General features: G+C 23.9%; 2 protein-coding genes across 4 annotated transcripts in view; one reads left to right on the plus strand and one right to left on the minus strand.

Moving 5' to 3' along the window:
- The window catches only part of LOC103580588 (origin recognition complex subunit 3), a 91,903-nt gene extending 81,296 nt beyond the window's left edge, over positions 1-10,607 (minus strand). For both annotated transcript variants that reach the window (XM_053738651.1, XM_053738650.1), the window contains exon 1: positions 10,519-10,607. The gene's annotated coding sequence lies outside the window, so the exon portion shown is untranslated. The remainder of the gene's footprint in view (positions 1-10,518) is intronic.
- LOC103580589 (fasciclin-1) overlaps positions 1-19,249 on the plus strand; it is a 168,320-nt gene that overhangs the window by 147,064 nt on the left and 2,007 nt on the right. The window contains exons 7-12 of one of the 2 annotated variants that reach the window (XM_008562400.2): positions 901-1,061; positions 7,763-8,005; positions 8,176-8,205; positions 13,281-13,495; positions 16,723-16,885; positions 16,982-17,126. In XM_008562400.2, coding sequence (XP_008560622.1) covers positions 901-1,061; positions 7,763-8,005; positions 8,176-8,205; positions 13,281-13,495; positions 16,723-16,885; positions 16,982-17,126 — 957 coding nt within the window. The remainder of the gene's footprint in view (positions 1-900; positions 1,062-7,762; positions 8,006-8,175; positions 8,206-13,280; positions 13,496-16,722; positions 16,886-16,981; positions 17,127-19,249) is intronic. The other variant, XM_053738652.1, reaches the window with a different exon arrangement.

The following is a 19,249-nucleotide window of genomic DNA, read 5'->3' on the forward strand; positions in this document are numbered from 1 at the left end:
ATTTTAATATATCGATCTATCGATTTAATTTCAATAAATATGTGTGACGATTTATATATATTTGATATTTCGATTTAATCAAATTCAAGATATTAATTGAGCAATTTTAATAAATCGATTCAAAATTCGATCTATCGATTTAAAAATCATGATATTAATAAATCGATTTTATTAAATAAATTTAACGATATCGATTCGAAAATCAATGCATCAATTTTTAAATTCAAGATATTAATCGATTAATCGATTTTTAAAATTCCGTATCTCGATTTAAAAATTTCGAAGTATCAATTGATAAATTTAACTAAATCAATTAATCGATTTCAATAAATCGATCTATCGACTTAATTTAAATAAATCGTAACGATCAAAATTCGATCTATCGATTTAAAAATCATGATATTAATAAATCGACTTTATTTAATAAATTTAACGATATCGATTAGAAAATCAATGCATCAATTTTTAAATTCAAGGTATTAATCGATTTTCAAAACTCCGTATCTCGATTTAAAAATTTCAAAGTATCAATTGATAAATTTAACTAAATCAATTAATCGATTTCAATAAATCGATCCATCGACTTAATTTAAATAAATCGTAACGATCAAAATTCGATCTATCGATTTAAAAATCATGATATTAATAAATCGATTTTATTTAATAAATTTAACGATATCGATTAAAAAATCAATGCATTAATTTCTAAATTCAAGATATTAATCGATTAATCGATTTTTAAAACTCCGTATTTCGATTTGAAAATTTCAAAGTATCAATTGATAAATTTAAATAAGTCTATTAATCGATTTCACTAAATCGATGTATCGATTACCAAATTCGGTATCTCGATTCAAAATTAAATACATAACAAACGTAATAAATAAATTTTTTTTCCAGTATACGTTAAATCAAACACTCTCGTCGGCGACGCGACTCATCCAACAGGAGTGGTTCTCGCTGAAATAGTAAAGGCCAACATTCCTGTTAAAAACGGAGTTGTCCATTTGATCCAGCGGCCGCTGATGGTCGTCGATTCAACGGTTCAACAGTTTCTAGCGGTTAGTACTTTCAATTACCATCTACTCATTACAACAAATAATTTATTCATTAACCAACCAGCCAACTATCTAATCAATCAATCAATTAATCGATCAATCGGCCCTCAATTACACATCAGTACTATTAATTTTAATTTAACTCACATCTACAGTCGACCCTTTTTTTTTATTTTGTACCAAGTAAACAACAATAACTTTAAATACTCAACAAAATGCAACATTCGCTGCATTACTGCACCGCCTCTGTACTTTATTACACTTATATATATTTTTATATATATATATATATATATAATTGTAATTATCTGCAGCAAAATATAAATAAATGTCTGCATCTTTCGCTAGTAAAATGTATACTATCTACTTTCTTTTCTTCACGTCACTGATTATTTAAAAAAAAAAAAGTCGATTAAAAAAAAAAAATAAGGTAGAGTAAATTTAATTAATTGACAAATTAATTAATTAATGAGCTAGTTGCTTAAAAAAAAATTATTTAGATAAATTTGTAAGTAAAATAGAAAGAAAAAAAATTAAAAGAAAAATCACGAATAATTTTTTTTAAATTTTTAATTGCATTAAAAATATATTGTATACGGAATAAAAAATACCTGGGGGAATTTCAGTATATAATTAAGTATCTATATTTATATATTTATATATATATTCGTGTTTGTATAAAGAAAATTCCCGGAGGCATTAGTCATTTTCTAAAAGTCACTCTTCTTTACTGAACAAGGTAACTTTAAATGTCTTTAACGGTTCCCACGCGAGACGACGGTACACTAGTAAAACCCCTGGAGCAAACTGTCCGCTTTTAGTGAACTTTTTTCAGTTTATAAATACATCGGGGAGTTGTGAGCGAGTTAGTTTTATGATCTTTTATAAATTAATAGTAAAAATAAAAATCTTCTTAAATTAAAGTTAGAAGCTTTAAAGAAAAAAAAAGAAATTTTTTGTTATTATAACAATATAAGTTGGGTATAGATGAGGATGTTTGTTGCTTTATTTCATGGGGTTGTGGTGATTCAATTTGTTTCATGTTTAAGTTGATAGGAAATTTAATGCCCTTTAAAATGAGTACCAACAAGGGGTAGTCATTTTTATTTTGTCAAAAGTTGTATATATATTTCTGGCATATATATTTTTGTAATGTCAAATTAAGTATGGCTTGTTGGTACTCGTTTGAAAGGTTATTTAATTCTGTGTTAATATATGAGGTTTTGAAATTGAATTTAGCGAATTAAATGATTCGTTGAGAATAAATTGGGATTCTGATTTTTTTTTTTTTTTTCATAAAATAAATAAAATATTTGTGATTTTTCTTAATAAAGGTATAAATTCATATTCATCTTATCATTTTATCAATATCAGAGACTAAATTTAAAAAAATAAATTAGATGAGAGTCTAGTCTAGAAAAAAAAATTTTTCAATATTTAAATTATCAATAGTATCACTTTATATCCGATAAATCAAAATTATGATCAAACTATCACAAATACGACAAAAGTGGTCATGTTCTTTTATGTAAATAATTAAATTCTCTACAAAAATGATCTCTACAAATTTTATCCTAAATTCAATACTTCGGATGTTATAAATTTTTTAAAAAGTTATCAGACTTCCGTCCCAATGTTACATAATAAATTTCAACATTTAAAATTAAAATTACCGATAAATTTTCACAGATACAAAAAAAATATATCAGATCAATTTTATAGTAAATTTAATTCTCTACAAAAATGGTTTCTGCTAATTTTATCTTAAATCAAATACTTTAAATGTTATAGATTATTAAACAAATTATCAAATTTCCGTCCTAATGTCACACAATCAGTTTCAAAATTTAAAATTAAAATTGCCGCTAAACTTTCACAGCTACAAAAAAATTACATCAGAACAATTTTACAGTAAATTTAATTCTCGATAAAAATAGTCTCTACAAAATTTATCCTAAATCCCATAATTTAGGCGCTGGAAATTTTAATTGATTGTCAAATTTAATATAATGACTGACTAACAATTTTCAAAATTAAAAATATATTTTTATTATTTATATTAAAAATGATTAGCAATAAAAAATTTAATTAACTACATACTTTGAATATTTTGATAAAAATTATCAAATAAATTCTAGACTAGAAAGTTTCTCTGAACTTTAAAAAAATATTCATATGTAAATTCGCGTTTTTTAAAAAAAAAATTGTGAAGTAAAAAAAATTTACAAAAAAATTACACTACTCTATACACTACCACATATAAATATATATATATAAATATATAAAAGTAAAATCGCTGTAGGGCGGGTTTCATGAATTTATATTAGCGCCATGCGTCACAAACTAAAATGTACTTATATATATAGTAATAGTCTCAGTACATTTTGATGTACATATAGTCACATATTATTCACTAAAAGAACAAAGAAAGAAATTTAAAAAAAGTAAACATGAGATAATAAGCCTTCCGTTCCAACGTAATCGTAACAATGAATAAATAAGTGTGTGTCCGGTTGACAACTTTATTTATATTTTTTTTTATGGATACCATAATAATAAAAATAAAAGAAAAGAAGGAAATAGGATACGAAAAAAAAGGAAAAATTTCAACGTCACAATTGTTTTTTTTTTTTTTCTGTTTTCTGTTCGCTTCTTGTATGTTACGGATCGAACCTCGAACCCTCATTCTGGTTTCTCTGGTTTCTCTGAGCGCAGTCCTTCAAGGTAATTTTTTTTCATCACATTCATTATTTTTTTAATCATTTTATTTAATCTTAATTAATTATTAATATAAAATTCTTTTTTTTTATCATTTAGAAAACAAAATTTGTGTGTCCGTAATCGGACTCGGGATCATTATTTTTGGGAATAAATTTCGATGATCATTGGTTGTAAATTCAAATTTATTAAATTTTAATTAAAATTATTGTTTAAAATTTTTGACTTTATACCAATTTAAGAAAAAATTTTTAAACATCCCGTGTAAAAAAAATTCGTTCCAAAAAAGTTCGATATGTGGAACTTCGAGCAGATTAGAAATTCAATTAAAACTTTCCTTGAACTTTTTTAATTTTGATAGAAAGAAAAAACGTTTACATAAAACTATATGAGCGAATTTTGAGTTGAAAACACGTTCTGAAACATATTTTTTAAAACGTATTTTTACTATACTTTTACCCCCGTCTCAAAAAAGTTCCCATTAGAAATAGCGCTATAGAAATCAAAAAACGTCGATAAAAAAAATTCAAATTAAAAGTTTTTGAACTTTTTCGAAACGAGGGTAAAATGTAATAAAACTACGTTTTGAAAAAAATGTTTTAAAATGTGTTTTTGACTCAAATTTGCTCATATAAACTTTTTTTTTTGCTATTAAAATTACAAAAGTTCAAAAAAAATTCCACTGACGTTCTAATCTGTTCCAAGTTTATAAGTTACAGACGTCAAATTTTTTTCGAATCTTTTTCGAACGATTTTTTTACACAAGTAATGAAAAAAGAATATTTTTTCAAATTTTTGAGTTTTCATTTATTTAAAAAAAATAAAATTATCGATTTAACTTAAAGTTCGTTAAATATTTAGTAAAATTATAACTTCTAAAATTAATTTTCTCGGGAAAAAAATAATGATATCGAGCCACGGACACATTTTAATCATATCAATTTTCATTTATATTTTTTTATTTTTTATTATTTATTTATTTAAATCAATCAATCGATCATATTATTAACATCTTTAAAGCCTATTATTTTCTATACCTGGTTTATCGTTTCCGATAATTTAAATTCATCTCATCCCCAAATAGAAAGTAGAACCCGAATCATCGAAGAACGCGATAATCATTAGAACTGCAATAAATATATTATTTTATTAACTTATTCTGCTTGTTGTTGCTTTTTTTTAATTTTTTGAGTACTGTTAACTGATACAAATTTTTTTTTTTTTTTTTTTTTTTTATGATAAATTTTATACTGATGTATTTATATCTATATTTATATATTAATCTACTTGGCTTTGTGTATTGCTTTTAATGTAATTGTATGCATGCTTTCTATTTAATTTTATTCGAGTACATTTTACCTCAATACATACACAATACACTATTATATACATTTTATATTATTATTATTAATTTTATTATTATTTAGGGGTATGAGAATTATTAATATCGAATCGAATCGAATAATTCAAATTATTTTGATTATTTGTAAATTTTCAAATTAGTAGTAATTTTTCGAAAATTTATTAATTGAAAGCTGACCAAAATGTTTTAGATTCGAATCATGTAATTTGAAAAGTTACAAATAATTAAAAAACTTTCGAATGATTCGAAGAGATTCAAATTATTTGAAAAGTTACTAATAATTCGAAAATTTTCTAATAATTTCTAATAATCGAATAGGCACATTCGAGTCGATTCGATTCAAACTCAATTCGCACACCTTTATTATTATTATTAAATTGTTAAAAAAACGAACAAATTTTTTATTTATTCAGTGATATTTTATACAGCGCTTTACTTTGCTGTATATACATATATATCTTTTATTTGTGTTCAATTCAGTGTGAAATTGACACTCGTTTACACAATTTTAACAGTTTTTTATTTTATTTCCTATTGGTTACATTTTTATTTATTTCTTTATTTTTTCGTTTATTTGATACTTTATTTATAAATTTTTTTTATTACGGTTTTTATCTATTTTAAAATAAATATAAACTTGTACATATATATATATATATATATATATTAGGGTAAAAATTTTAAGTTTTACAAAAGTTCCAATAATTGTGAAATTTTTTTGTTATTTATCAAAATAAAAATTGAATAATTAAAAAAAAAATAGTAAACTCTAGAATTATTCAACTTGAATTTTAAATACTTTTTGCACACAATTAATATATGTATTTATATATGATCCCAAAGTTTGCAGACAAGTAAAAATTTTCTGATTTTTTTTTTGAACAAGAAATTTAAAAAAAAGTAAAAAATGCATGTGTAGAAAATTTAAAAATCTATAGGCGCAATTTTTCCAAATAATTTTTTTTTAAATTATCGTTTTCAAAAAAAAAAAAAATTATGAGACATCGGCTAACTTCAGTATCATATTTATACATCGACAGTAATATGTGTGACACATATATATGTGATATTTTATCTTGTGGTAGTCGATAAAAATCTACATGTTTATAAAAAAAAAATTTAATCATTTAAGATTCGAATTAAACTGTAATTAAATTTTAAAAAATGAATGCTAATTCATGTTTGGAGTAATGCATGTTTGAATGTTGCATGAATTGCACCTAGTAACCATTAAACATACAATCAACATCAACTAATTTTATTAAAATTTTAATAGTAAATTCACAAATATCATTTAATTGTCATTAATCATTTATCAGTAAAAACATATATTAATTAAGTACCCATTTAAATAAAATACTGAATAAACTTCTTTTATTAACAGTCCGTATGTTCATCGACAATAATTACATTCATATCGAACTTTAAAGAAAATAAAGATAATGATAATAAAAAATATTATTTTTAATTGATTTGAAAAATTTCACAGTTTATATTTATTTATTTAATATTGAGGTATGATGGTCCCGTGATTGTTAAAAAATAATAAGACTTTTTTCTATTTAATTATATTAGTTAACCTGTGTTTATATATATAATATGATATATATTGTATGTATTGTAAATTTATAATTTAAAAAAATTAATTTTATTAACTAATTAATAAATTTATTTGTTTAATTTTTTTTGTGGGCTTTGCATGTCTCTATTGGACTACTGCATGTCGTATAGGGCATCGTAAGTACTTTAATTACAAAAAAAACCCCTCGAGGAAGATTACAAAAAAAATCTAAAATTAATTTTTTATTGAAAAATTTGCTCTCTATTTTATTTTATATAATTCCGTAGTAAAAAATTATTCGTATACTAAAATCATTTTTATTAATTAAAAGTTTTTAATTATTATTTCAACATCAAGAAAATATTCAGAACGACCCACCCGCGAATACCGGATTATTATTCTGTTAATTACTGTTGTAATACTATAAGTAAAAATGAAATTATTGACGGGTTTAAAAAAATTTTAATTCTCTTTTATAATTAATTTTAATTTTTTTTTCTCTGCTGTTTCTAGTTTCCGTTTATTATTATAAATTTATATTATTTAATATGTAGTTTAATAGGAAATTTAATGCCCTTTGAAATGAGTACCAACAAGTCAAGTTTATTTTTACAAAATACATATGTTAATTTATACATATATATAATATATGTATATTTTTATTACAAATAAAAATAAGTATGTCTTGTTGGTACTTATTGTAAAGGGCATCAAATTCTCTATTAATTTATAAAAAAAAAAAAAATTTTTTTGTAAAATTATTTAAAAAATTGTTTTTTCAAAAATTCCAAAAAATTTTTTTTTTTTTTTTAGAAACAGAGAATTAAATGCCCTTTCAAATGAGTACTAACAACCTATATTTTTTTTTATTAATTTTCAAGATATATACTACATATTTATGTTTATAAGTTATCACAGATGTATATCTTGTAAAAAAATAAAAATAATAATGTCATGTTGGTACTCGTTTGAAAGGGCATTTAATTTCCTATAGATCTAGCATGAAATAAAAACGATTCGATGGTGAGATTATTAATTAATATTATTATTTATAAAAAATAGGAGAAAGAAGATGGTCCGGTATATAAATTCTACCAAGCGATCCGTGATTACGGTGATGATTTCATGGATATAATAACACGTTTACAAGATATTACCCTATTTGCGCCAAGTAATGCTGCGTGGGATGAAGAAGGTGTGAAACATATTCTTCAAGACAAAAAAAGATTCAAAGATATACTTAATTTGCATTATGTACGTGAGAAACTTCCGCTCGATAAAATTAAACAGAAGAGCTTGAATCAGGTAATTAAATTTTTTTCTCTTTAATTAATTGTTAACATTAACACACACTTTATACAAAATCTTTCTATTTTATCCTACTTTTTATTTTTTATTTAAATTTTTTTATTGAAAAGAAAAATTGATTTTATAAAATGTAAAACACAAATTTTCTTTCTTTATTTTTTCTTAAGATGCCACTCGATGGAAAGGGATTTTATGGGGTAAAATATTTAATTTAAAAAAAAAAAAAATTAAAATTTAGTTATGTATTTTTTTTTTAGAATCTTTAAATTCAAAATACTTTTTTTATGCATGTTTTTACTGTAAATTTATTAATAGCAATAGAATAGAATAAAATTAGAAATCAAGATTTTAGAAAATTTTCTTTTAATTTTCAAAAAAAACATTTTTGATTTTTGAATTTTTAAAAATAAAAATTCATAGAAAATTCAATGACATTTAAAATGCGTACTAACAATCCATATTTATGTTTCATATTATAAAAGACATATATTTATATACATATATCTAATGAAAATAAGTATAGCGTCTTGGCACTCATTTGAAAGAGTTTTCAATTTTCTACAATCTACCATTCAAAAAAAATTTTTTTATTGACTTTAAAAAAATCGCAATATTTTAAAATTAATAAGTGGTTTCAAAAAAATTTTTTTTTCATAACAATTGATCAGAAATCGGATGTTCTTTAAAATAAGTACCAACAACTCATAAGCATTTCCACAATTATACATACATATTTATATAAACATAAAAATATATATATATACCTTTGACCCTACAAAAAATAAATACAGCGTATAGATACTCATTCGAAAGGGCGTTAAATTTTCCATTTCAATGAACTAAAAAATTTTTCGATTCATACACAAATTTAAATAATTTCTGCATGGAAACATACACTGACATTTATATGAATATCGCTATTATTCAGATTAATAAAAAAAATGTGCAGTAATAACGTTAAAATAAGGGTGCAGTAGAAAAGACGTAACGGAATGACAGAAGAATAAAAAAATACGAATCTAAAGACGCTTCAGAGCGATTTAACTTGAAATTTATCTGGTGTGCGATGTAGCGAGTTAAAAGGCGAGAAAGTGCCAACCGAGTTTGAAATGATTTGAAAATCTATATTAGAGTTACACTTATACATAAATATATAAGAAATCATTCAGATGAATAATCTTTGACATTCAATCGGTTCATTTTACAATTTATTATCTATTATTACTCTCATATATTTTATCATTTTTTTATATTGTTAATTAATAAATTAAATTTTTTTTTTTCGGTGAAAAAATTATCATATTTATTAAATATACTGTATGTATATTATTATATATGTAAATATTTAAAATATATTTTATTTTTTGACATTTTCGAGAGTTGGAAAAATAGAATTATTTTTTTACACTCGTTTAGTTTCAAACTTTTTGATGAAATAAATAAATGTTATATATAAAACAAATTATTTATGTGGACTGAGGAGGAAATTTGTTTGATGCAAAAAATTTGTACAACAGAAATGTAGTGATGATTTATCATCAGATTCAACGGATTCGGTTAAATGGTATTTAAGACTGGTTCTAAGATATTCAGTTTGAATTTTAACGAAATTGATGCATTTATCTATTAGAGAGGATTCCTTGTAAGGTAAACTTATTATGTCGCCTTCTCTATACTCATCGATGTTGACGTCTTGTAATAAATTTTTAAGTGTTGCTGAATATCTTATAAGGTCAGAATTTAATTTATGAATTTTTCCGTCGTTGGTACGTAAAGTTAATATCGGCATCTACAAGCAAAATTTATAAATCGAATAAAAGAGACCAAAACTCTTGACGCTGTACTTTTAATCAAAATAATCGTATCAAGTTCAAAATAACATTGTTTCAAATTTTGAATCTCTACTTTAATTTTTTGGATAATTAAATCCCAAATGATATCTTGCCAAGATACAGACGAAAAAAGAAAAATTCATTAAAATTATTTCATTTTAACTGTTAATTTTAAGCCGTAGCATAAAGAAACAGAGTATTAAAATTAATTATACTCATCGGTAAGCCCGTAGTTTGAGTTTTAAAACGAGCAGCTCACCAGCTTCGTACGATTATTTATTATTGTCGTGATAATTTTTAGAGAAATTCGTGCTTTCAGATTCGCCGTAAAATAAAACCCCAATTAATAATTCTAGGTAAATAAAAAAAGACATTAAGTAAACCTCCAAAAATAAGCTTCCGGTATATTTTATCTTTATGCAACTAAAAAATTTAACTTCAAAAAATTTCCGACTTCCAAGAGATGTCAATATTTAATTTAGCGATCCCGCGAGTTTGTTTTGTAAAAATAAATTTTAACGAATTTTTATATTTTTTTGTTGTGGTGACCCACTGAGAAAGTGAACATCTAAAGCTTTTATCCTGTAATTTTTTAAAATTATTTTACGAGAATATTTCACCGAAATACCAAAGGCTCAATTATAAAAATTAAAGCCCGAAAATATAAATCAACTCAACTTTATAATTTTTATCAACTGTTTTATTTATTGTAATTAATAAACGACACTTGTAACTTTTTCAAAACATTATCCACTTTTTATCGCCACTTGATGCATTTAAACTAAATTAAATAATTTATTTAAATAGTAATTATATTAAATATTAATCACGACAAACTAATTATAAAATTGTCACAGAGTCATTCTTAGAACAATGTCGGTGATAACAAAAAAATGTTTTATCTCATATCAATTTATTAAAATGACTAAAATATACTCATACGAGAATAAAAATGAAATAAAATTATTAATTTACATACAAGGACATATATTTACTGCCGTAGTACAGAAAAGTATTAACTTACCCAAGTTTAAATTTGAAAAAAAAAAAAAAAAAAATCATAATCAACAAACAATGCTTGTAATACTTTTCATAAAGTACCAATGCTGAATAAGTGGATAGAATAATAATAATAATAATTGATAACTCGGTACGCACTGTCCATATTAAATTCAATATTAATGCAACGTTTAGACCTATCGATTATTGAAATAAATAAATATTTTCACGTTCCCATATGCAGTAATTTAACTACATCGTTATCGATTAAATAATAACAATAATGTATAATTACACTCGACTGATACCGACGATACACAGTACAGGTAATTTCTTATTAATTTAACAGTTAATATTATTATGCCATCGATTAATATGTTATCATTATCAATAATTAATACTATTGATTATGTCAATAATAGCAATGATAATAATGATAAACATAATAAATTAATGGGTAGTAGTTTTGTTTGTTTAGTTTATTCAGTAGACTACCGGGCTAACGAGCTTTTAATTAGCCCATTAATGTACTGAAAATCTAATCGGTTATGCCAATATCTATTTTAGCTTTTATACATTATCTACAAGTACATTTATCAATTTATATTATTTGCTTGCCACTAGAAGATGAACCCTTAGAATTTACATCAGTTTTAGTTCCCGATTTTCAGCCTAAAAAAATTTTTTTGAATAACGAGAACTTTTTTTTATCAAATTTCAGTCAAATATTTTGAAGCGAAAGCAAATAATATCAATCTGTGACTGTCTCTTGAATAAGTACATAGGTTTTTTCAATGATTTGATAATCAGATAAAAAACTTTAAGTTAAAAAAATTTTTAATTTTTGCAATTAATCAAAATCAGGACACGATTTTTTTAAAGAAATTTATTTTTAAATGCAAATAACTAAAAAGCGTATCGGAATTTCAAAAAATGTTTCGGAGATAATTTGTAGGAAATTAAATTGTCTACAAAAAAGGTCCGATGACATTTTGTTATAAGTCTAGTAGTTTTGCCAAAAAAGTCAAATAATATCGAAATTCATTGTACTGTAAAATTTAACTTGAAAAAACTTACGAACGGGTAAATTTATCAAAAAATGATAAGAGGCCTTTTTTGTAGAGCGTTCAATTTCCTGTAAAAATATGTACTAGCCTATTCGATCTATTGATCTGTTAACGTGTTAAAAAAACTCAAAGCTTGAAAAAAAGATATATCTGTAATCGAGACAGATTTTTTTTTTCTTGCACAAAAAAAAATGTTGCTCTGACATATACAGTATGTTTATCTCACTTGTAATAAATTTTTTAAAAAATATTTCCAGTAATTTCTAAATTACTAAGATTTTTATTAATTCAAAAATTTGAATTTCTAATCGGGTTTTAAATCTTTGCTTTGATACGAATAATTCCGAAATTCGAATTATTCGCACACAATATATAAAAACATATTTATATTTATATGTATAAATTAGGTTTGATATAAAATTTTCAAAAAACTCGATAGATTTTTCAGACTCAAGTTATAGCTTGTGAAATTTCATTAATTTTCTTTTTTTTTACGTTAAAGAAATTCGCTAGTATCAATTCACATAAAAATTTTCAGATACATTTATTTATCTCAACATTTTATCGTGACATTTCTATTCGTGGTCGTACTGAGACTGTCGCGCATCGTTCTCGACTATATTACCAGAAAAATCTTTGAAATATAAATATATATTTGAACATTTTCTATATATATATTTATTTATCTCGCCATGAAAAACTCTACACGTAATTTTTATTTATTTTTTAAACTAAAAAAATAAAAACAAATAATTCATCTTTCGTTTAAAATTTTTAAACGAAAAATTTGAATTCCTGCTCTCATTCTGCGCTAAATGAGTACCCACATCACTATCTTTAAAAAAAATAAAAAATTATTGAAAATTAAAACTTTCGTAATTATATTGATGTGGGTACTCATTTAACTTGAAATTCTATCAGGAATACCATTCAGTACTTTTTTTTTTTTAATCATTCGCTAAAAAAAAATTAAATTCTAATTTTTTTTCATTAAATTTTAAGTACCAAATTTTGTAAATAAAAAATATTGAATTTTTAACACACGCTCCTTTTAAACTAACTAATTTCCGTTAGTATGAGTACCCACATGCTCATACAAATTTTCCAAAAAATGCATTCAATTTTCAAAAAAAATTTTTCACACCCAAAACCATCATTGCGGGTACTCATTCTACGCGGAATCACATCAGCAATCAGACCCTAACATAATTGTATTAAAAAAATGTTGCAGCCAAAAAAATGAATTTCTAATTTTTATTCCATTAAATTAAACGCATGATTTATTAATCAAATACTGCATGTAAATAAAATAAATGAGTATGATTCTAGTATTTAATAAATAAATAAAATAAATGAATTGTAATTAAATTAAAGGTACCAACAGCGGCATCATGGAAAAGTTTGTACTTTAATGTAGCCGAAGGTTCAAATGGCAGCCAAATGGTTACAGTCGAAGGCGGCGGTGTTAACGCAACAGTAATTACAGCAAACATTGCAGCCACCAATGGAATTATCCATATTATCGATCGCGTACTTGGGATTCCTTATACAACTGTACTAGATAAATTACGCACCGATCCAATGCTCAAGTAAGTTCTCACAAACTTATTCAACCACTTATTTAATTTAATTTAAATTAACACAAAAACTAAATAAATAAATAATGAATCAATATCTGTTGAGTACTGATTACATCGCAAGTACTGAGAAGACTCTTAAGTTTACTCGGATTCAATAATTGGATTTTATATTAATAAATAATCCGATTCGGTTTTTATTTATAATTCTTTAATCTTCTTCACTATAAGATCTTTTTTTTTTATTCGAATATATGACAACCTTGGGTGAAATGAAAAATAATTTTAATTTAAAAAAAAAAAAAATGCTTCGTATGGATTCGAACCGACGACTTTAGTTTAATAAATTTTAATAATTTTAGCGATAACTCGAAAACTAGTGATCTGATTTTTATGAACTATAATTAATTTTTTTCAAGGTATTGTTGATGTGCAAGATGCAATTATCACAATTTAATAATTTTTATTTCCAAAAAAAAAAAGTTGGAAAATTCAAATATGTACAATTCACTTGTTCACTCAAAAAGTGATCAATAGATGAGGCTCTTAGATGAAAAAAAAAAAAAAAAAAAACTAGCGATCATAGCTGAACGCTCTAAGGCATAAAACTTAGGGCTATTGAATTTGATGACTGGCCAGGTGTGGGTTCAAATCCCAGCGATTGCCAAAAGAATTTTTCACACAATAAATGTGAGGTCTTTCGGCCCTGGGATTCGGTAACGCGCGTTTTCATTCCGCGACAAAAAATCCCCGACAAAATATCCTACGGACAAAATATGTTTCGATATAATTTTCATAATTTTCCTGAAAAACTAGCAATCTAAATAGGTAGTTATTTTTTATTTAAAAATTCCCACAATTTTCCTGAAAAACAAGCACCCAAATTAGTTGTGAATAGTACAAGTAAACATTAAAATTTTGTTGACTTTCGAATTTGACTGGTTTAAAAATAAATTTGAATTTATTTGAAAAATTGAATTTGACTAAGTGGCCGGATATGGAATAACTTGAGGCCAAATGTACTTTTTTTCTATATATTTTAGCAATAAAAAAAAAGCCTCTTGAACTTGATCCCTGGTTATAGGTGTAGGTTCGAATCCTAGTGGAAATCGGATTAATTTTTAACAATAGGTTTGATGTCTTTCGAACTTGAGATTTATCCCGTCCCCGACTTTTGAATTTCACATGATTTAAAGTGAATTTGATTTTGTTTAAAAATTAAAAATTGAATTTGAATTTGACTATATTGGCCGGTCATGGGATTGCCCGAGGCCTAATGATGGTTAAATTATAAATAATAATAATTTAAAAAATGGCAGCTAATTTTTTTGATGAGTTACCAGTTTTAAGTTTTTATTAATTATAATTTAACCAAAAGGATTTTCAAAAAGGTTCTTCTAATTAAGAATTTAAATGGAATAAAAAATAAAATATATCAGTGGGTTGTATATTTTTTAAGTTCTTGTGTTTACCAACATCCGTACATATTGACAGATATCAAAAAAATTTTTTAACATTTTTTCTTTTTAATCATTAGTTTTAAAAAAAGTTAAAATTGAGTTCGTTTTATTCGTTAATAAATTATCTTTCAAATGTTACGAATTTTTTTTCCATTTTATTAAGTGTAAATATAATTTTTACGTGAGTTAATCAGCTGGGAAGGAGTAAGCGTTAGCAGAATACATCTCATTGCTTCGCAATTAAGTTGTGCAAAAAAAAAAAAAAATAAATAATAATTTAAGTAAAAATGAAAAAAATACTTAAAATTTTTATTTTCTATTAAAGTCAACGAATCAACGGGAAATTGTTCACTTTGACTGTTTAAGTACATAGACACTCAAAGGATAGAATGTGGAGTGATGATGATGGTAGATAGTAAAAGATAAAATAATAAAAAAAAATAACATGTAATAAAAGAAGATGGGAAAAAGTAAAAAAGATAAGGCCGTGAACGAATGGAAGTGTTAAAAGAGGGTGAAAGGTATTTAATATTGTCTTTCTATTGAATTCAAAAAATGCCTTCCAGCTATTTTATACAAGAAATAATGAAAAATTTATGTAATAAAATATAATTTCCTTTCTCTTTAAGTAAAATTAATCTTTCATAATATTAATATTAATTGTGATAAATATTTCTTAGATAACTCGTACATTTGATAACAGGTGATTGGCAATATCGCCATCGTTTAAATTATCTGATTTCCGTTTGTTTGAGTACCCACATGCCTATGATCTGACTACTGAATTAATTACTGGGTAAAATGGGTCGTGGAAAAAAATTTGGTAATTCTATTGATGTGGGTACTTATTTAACGCAAAATTGTATCAGGAAAATGTATCAATAATTAATTATATAAAAATTGGAATGAGTAAATTACAGAGCCAAATGTTACTTTTTTTTATATGTAAAATAAAAATATTAAATGAGCCGAGAAAAGCTGTTTAAAAATAAATATAAATAATGTATTGTATAGAAGCAAATTGGTTTGAGTCGAGAATAAAGCTTGAATGCAAATTGGCTATTTTCTCTAGCACGTCGTCTACTTCTATACACTTTTGTCGAGGCTTCTCACATTCCCTCGTCTCTTTAAACGGGAAAGTTTAAAACCAGTAGGTTTCCTGTCCTTTTTTTTTATTTTACCAGTCAGAGTAATAAGAGTACGTGCAATTACCAACGGCTTAATAGTCCGTACCCTTGAGTTTATACTTTTTTTCAAAATTTTTTTTTTAACGTCTCTTTCAATCGAATCATGTTTGAATTTTATTTTTACCATTAAACGTTCGATTGAACTTTTTATCACAAAAAAAAATCTAGTTAACTTAAATAAAATTTTGATTTTTTTTTTCAGCCGAAAACATTTTTTTAAACAAAAAATAACGAGACTTGTTACTCAGAAAATTTCACGTAATGAAATAAAGTAATTGGAATATAATTTTTCTATTTTATTAATTAATTACTTTGCATTTTATGTTCACTTGATTCAAATATATTGATGTGGGTACTCATATAACTCGCAAAAGTATTCTACGTTATCCAAAAATATTAATTTCGAAAAAAAAAAAATTTTACAAAAAAATTTTTGAATTTTTTTGTAAATTCAAACATAGTCAAGTGGGTACTCAAAATACAGGGAATAATGTCACAACTACAACTGCTCTAATAATTCTTCCCTAGAATCAAACTCCATGTAATAAAATCTAATAATTACCAAATCTATTATTAAAAAAAAATTTTTCAGTGCAACATACACGCTGGGTCAACAACGTGGCTTCAACGACCGTCTTAGCGAGCCCAGGAAACGTTACACCTACTTCGTGCCTCGTGATTCAGCATGGGAGAAGGCCAAAAACATATATCCATCAGCTTACAAAAAAATATTCATGAAGGAATTCAATTATCACGTAAGTACTCATACATTTTCCTTTCAATTTTCTCAAACAATCATCATTTTACATATTGTCCAAAATTTTAAATAAATAAATTTATTTATTCAACAGACAAAACAAATATTAGAGCGGCATTTAGTTGAAGCGAGTCAAGCATACACAATGGCTGATTTGAAAAAGTTAACAGGCAATGAATCGGTAATGTTGTCACCAATTAGAGATCAATTGAAATTACGTGTCAGGGAATACGATGGAAGTGAGTATTTTTTTTACAACTCTATTCTTAACATTTATGTCATTTGATATTTTTCCTGTCACTATTACTTTTATCTTTATCTTTGATTTTTTTTTTTTTTTTTTTTTTTTTTTTTTTTTTTGAGACACTTTATTTTTATCTATAACATTTAGATTTTTTTTTACACTCAAGTACTATCAGCTTGAGATTTTTCTTACTTTTCTATCATAAAAACCAACGACTATTATATCATATATATATTCTAAAGTTTGAGTTTAGTATTTTAAGGAAAAAAAAAATTTTAAATTAAAAAATTTTTATATTTTAATTTTTCAAACGCGTAGTATTTATTTATAATAATATTTAAAATTATAATTACTATTAAATTGATATATAGACGATCAGAAGTATGACGAAAATGCAATTCATCTGCCTAGTAATAATAACTATGGTGAGTGTTATTTACCAGGGGATAAAAAATTTTCAATTTTATAAATTGTTTTAATTTTTTTGGTTAAATTTTTGCTTAAATGCATTCAAATTGCGTCATGCTTTTTTATTCTAAGGTTATATGGTAGCGAAATTTAAATGAGCATTCAAAATGGCTGACAAAATTTTTTTAGTGACAAAAAAAAATTAAATTTTTTAATCATTTGAAAAAAAATAAATAAATTTGATTAATTAATAATCATTGAAATTTACGATTTATTTATAGGAAACAGAGATTAATATTATTTCAAAATCGATTATTTATTTTTTAAAATACGGTATCATAATCAAGTGGACAGTCAAAATGACCGACAAAATTATTTTATTGTCACAAAAAAATAATTAAATGATTTAAAAATAAATAAAGTCAATTATTGATTACTAATTTGAATTGACTTTTTATTAACAAAAACTAAAATAATATTTAAAAACTACATATTTATTATCAAAGCGCAATATTAAAGTACTCGAGTAAAAATTCAAAATGTCCGACAAAACATTTTTATCAGCTCAGAAAAAAAAATCAAAATTTTTTAATCATTTAAAAATTATAAATAAATTTAATTACCGTCATTTAAATTCACTATTTATTTATAAGAAATCAAATTAATATTATTTAAAAATCACATATTTATAATTAAAATATGGTATCAAAATAGCCAAGTGGACAATCAAAATGATCGACAAAATTTGTTTAATGGCTCAAAAAAAAACATCTATATGTATAGATAAAATACATTTTCTTGCTACCATAATACCTTAATAAATTGAGTAGATAGAATCATCATATATTTTGATTATATAAAAATGCACAAAATACCAAATCAAATTTTATTTAATTTATATGATTTCATTTATCAATTAATTTATTTTGATTAAATTTATAAATTTTAATTCTTTATAATTTATTGGGTAGTAAATATAATAATAAAAAACTCATATAAATATAGATATATATGATGTGCTTTTAACACATTCGATCGTTATCCTAAAAGGACATGAGCCATAAAATGGGTATTTATCGTCTCATAAATTTATATCTTTACTCATATAATAAATTTATAACATATCGGCATTTATATTACGCAATAATATTAATAATACTTGAATATATATATTAATCTGTAAATTAAAAACAATTAGATTTATTGTTTTATATTTTTAATTGTTAAAGAAAAAATGAAAATCAATTTTTTATTTTGCGCGCGTAAATTTTGAAACTCGAGCTTCAAAAATTAAATTTCAAATTTTGTAACTCAGTGAAAAATCATCAGATTAATATAAAAAAAATGTTTTATTTTCAAGCTCTCTATCGTCTTGTTATAAACTCAAATTTTTTTTTTTTTTTTTTTTTTTTTTTAATTTATTACAAATTAAATTCAAAGGAAAATCTATAAAAAAAAAAAAAATTGAAAAATTTTACATTTTATAAAAATGTTTAAAGAAAAAATTGTTTCTTTTATTTCCGGTCACGGGAAGTCATTAAAAAAAATCTTTGGAATAGAAATAAAATTTTTCAAAAGCTGTACGATTATTTCTCTCAAAAGTACAATCAATAAAAAAAATTTGAATTTTAAAAAATAAATTATTTTATCCGGCAATTTTATCCCACGTAGTTTGCTTATATAGTTATTGGATATGTAACGACCGATTTA

The sequence above is a fragment of the Microplitis demolitor genome, chromosome 4, assembly GCF_026212275.2.
Source record: "Microplitis demolitor isolate Queensland-Clemson2020A chromosome 4, iyMicDemo2.1a, whole genome shotgun sequence".
In the NCBI taxonomy this organism is placed as follows: domain Eukaryota; kingdom Metazoa; phylum Arthropoda; class Insecta; order Hymenoptera; family Braconidae; genus Microplitis; species Microplitis demolitor.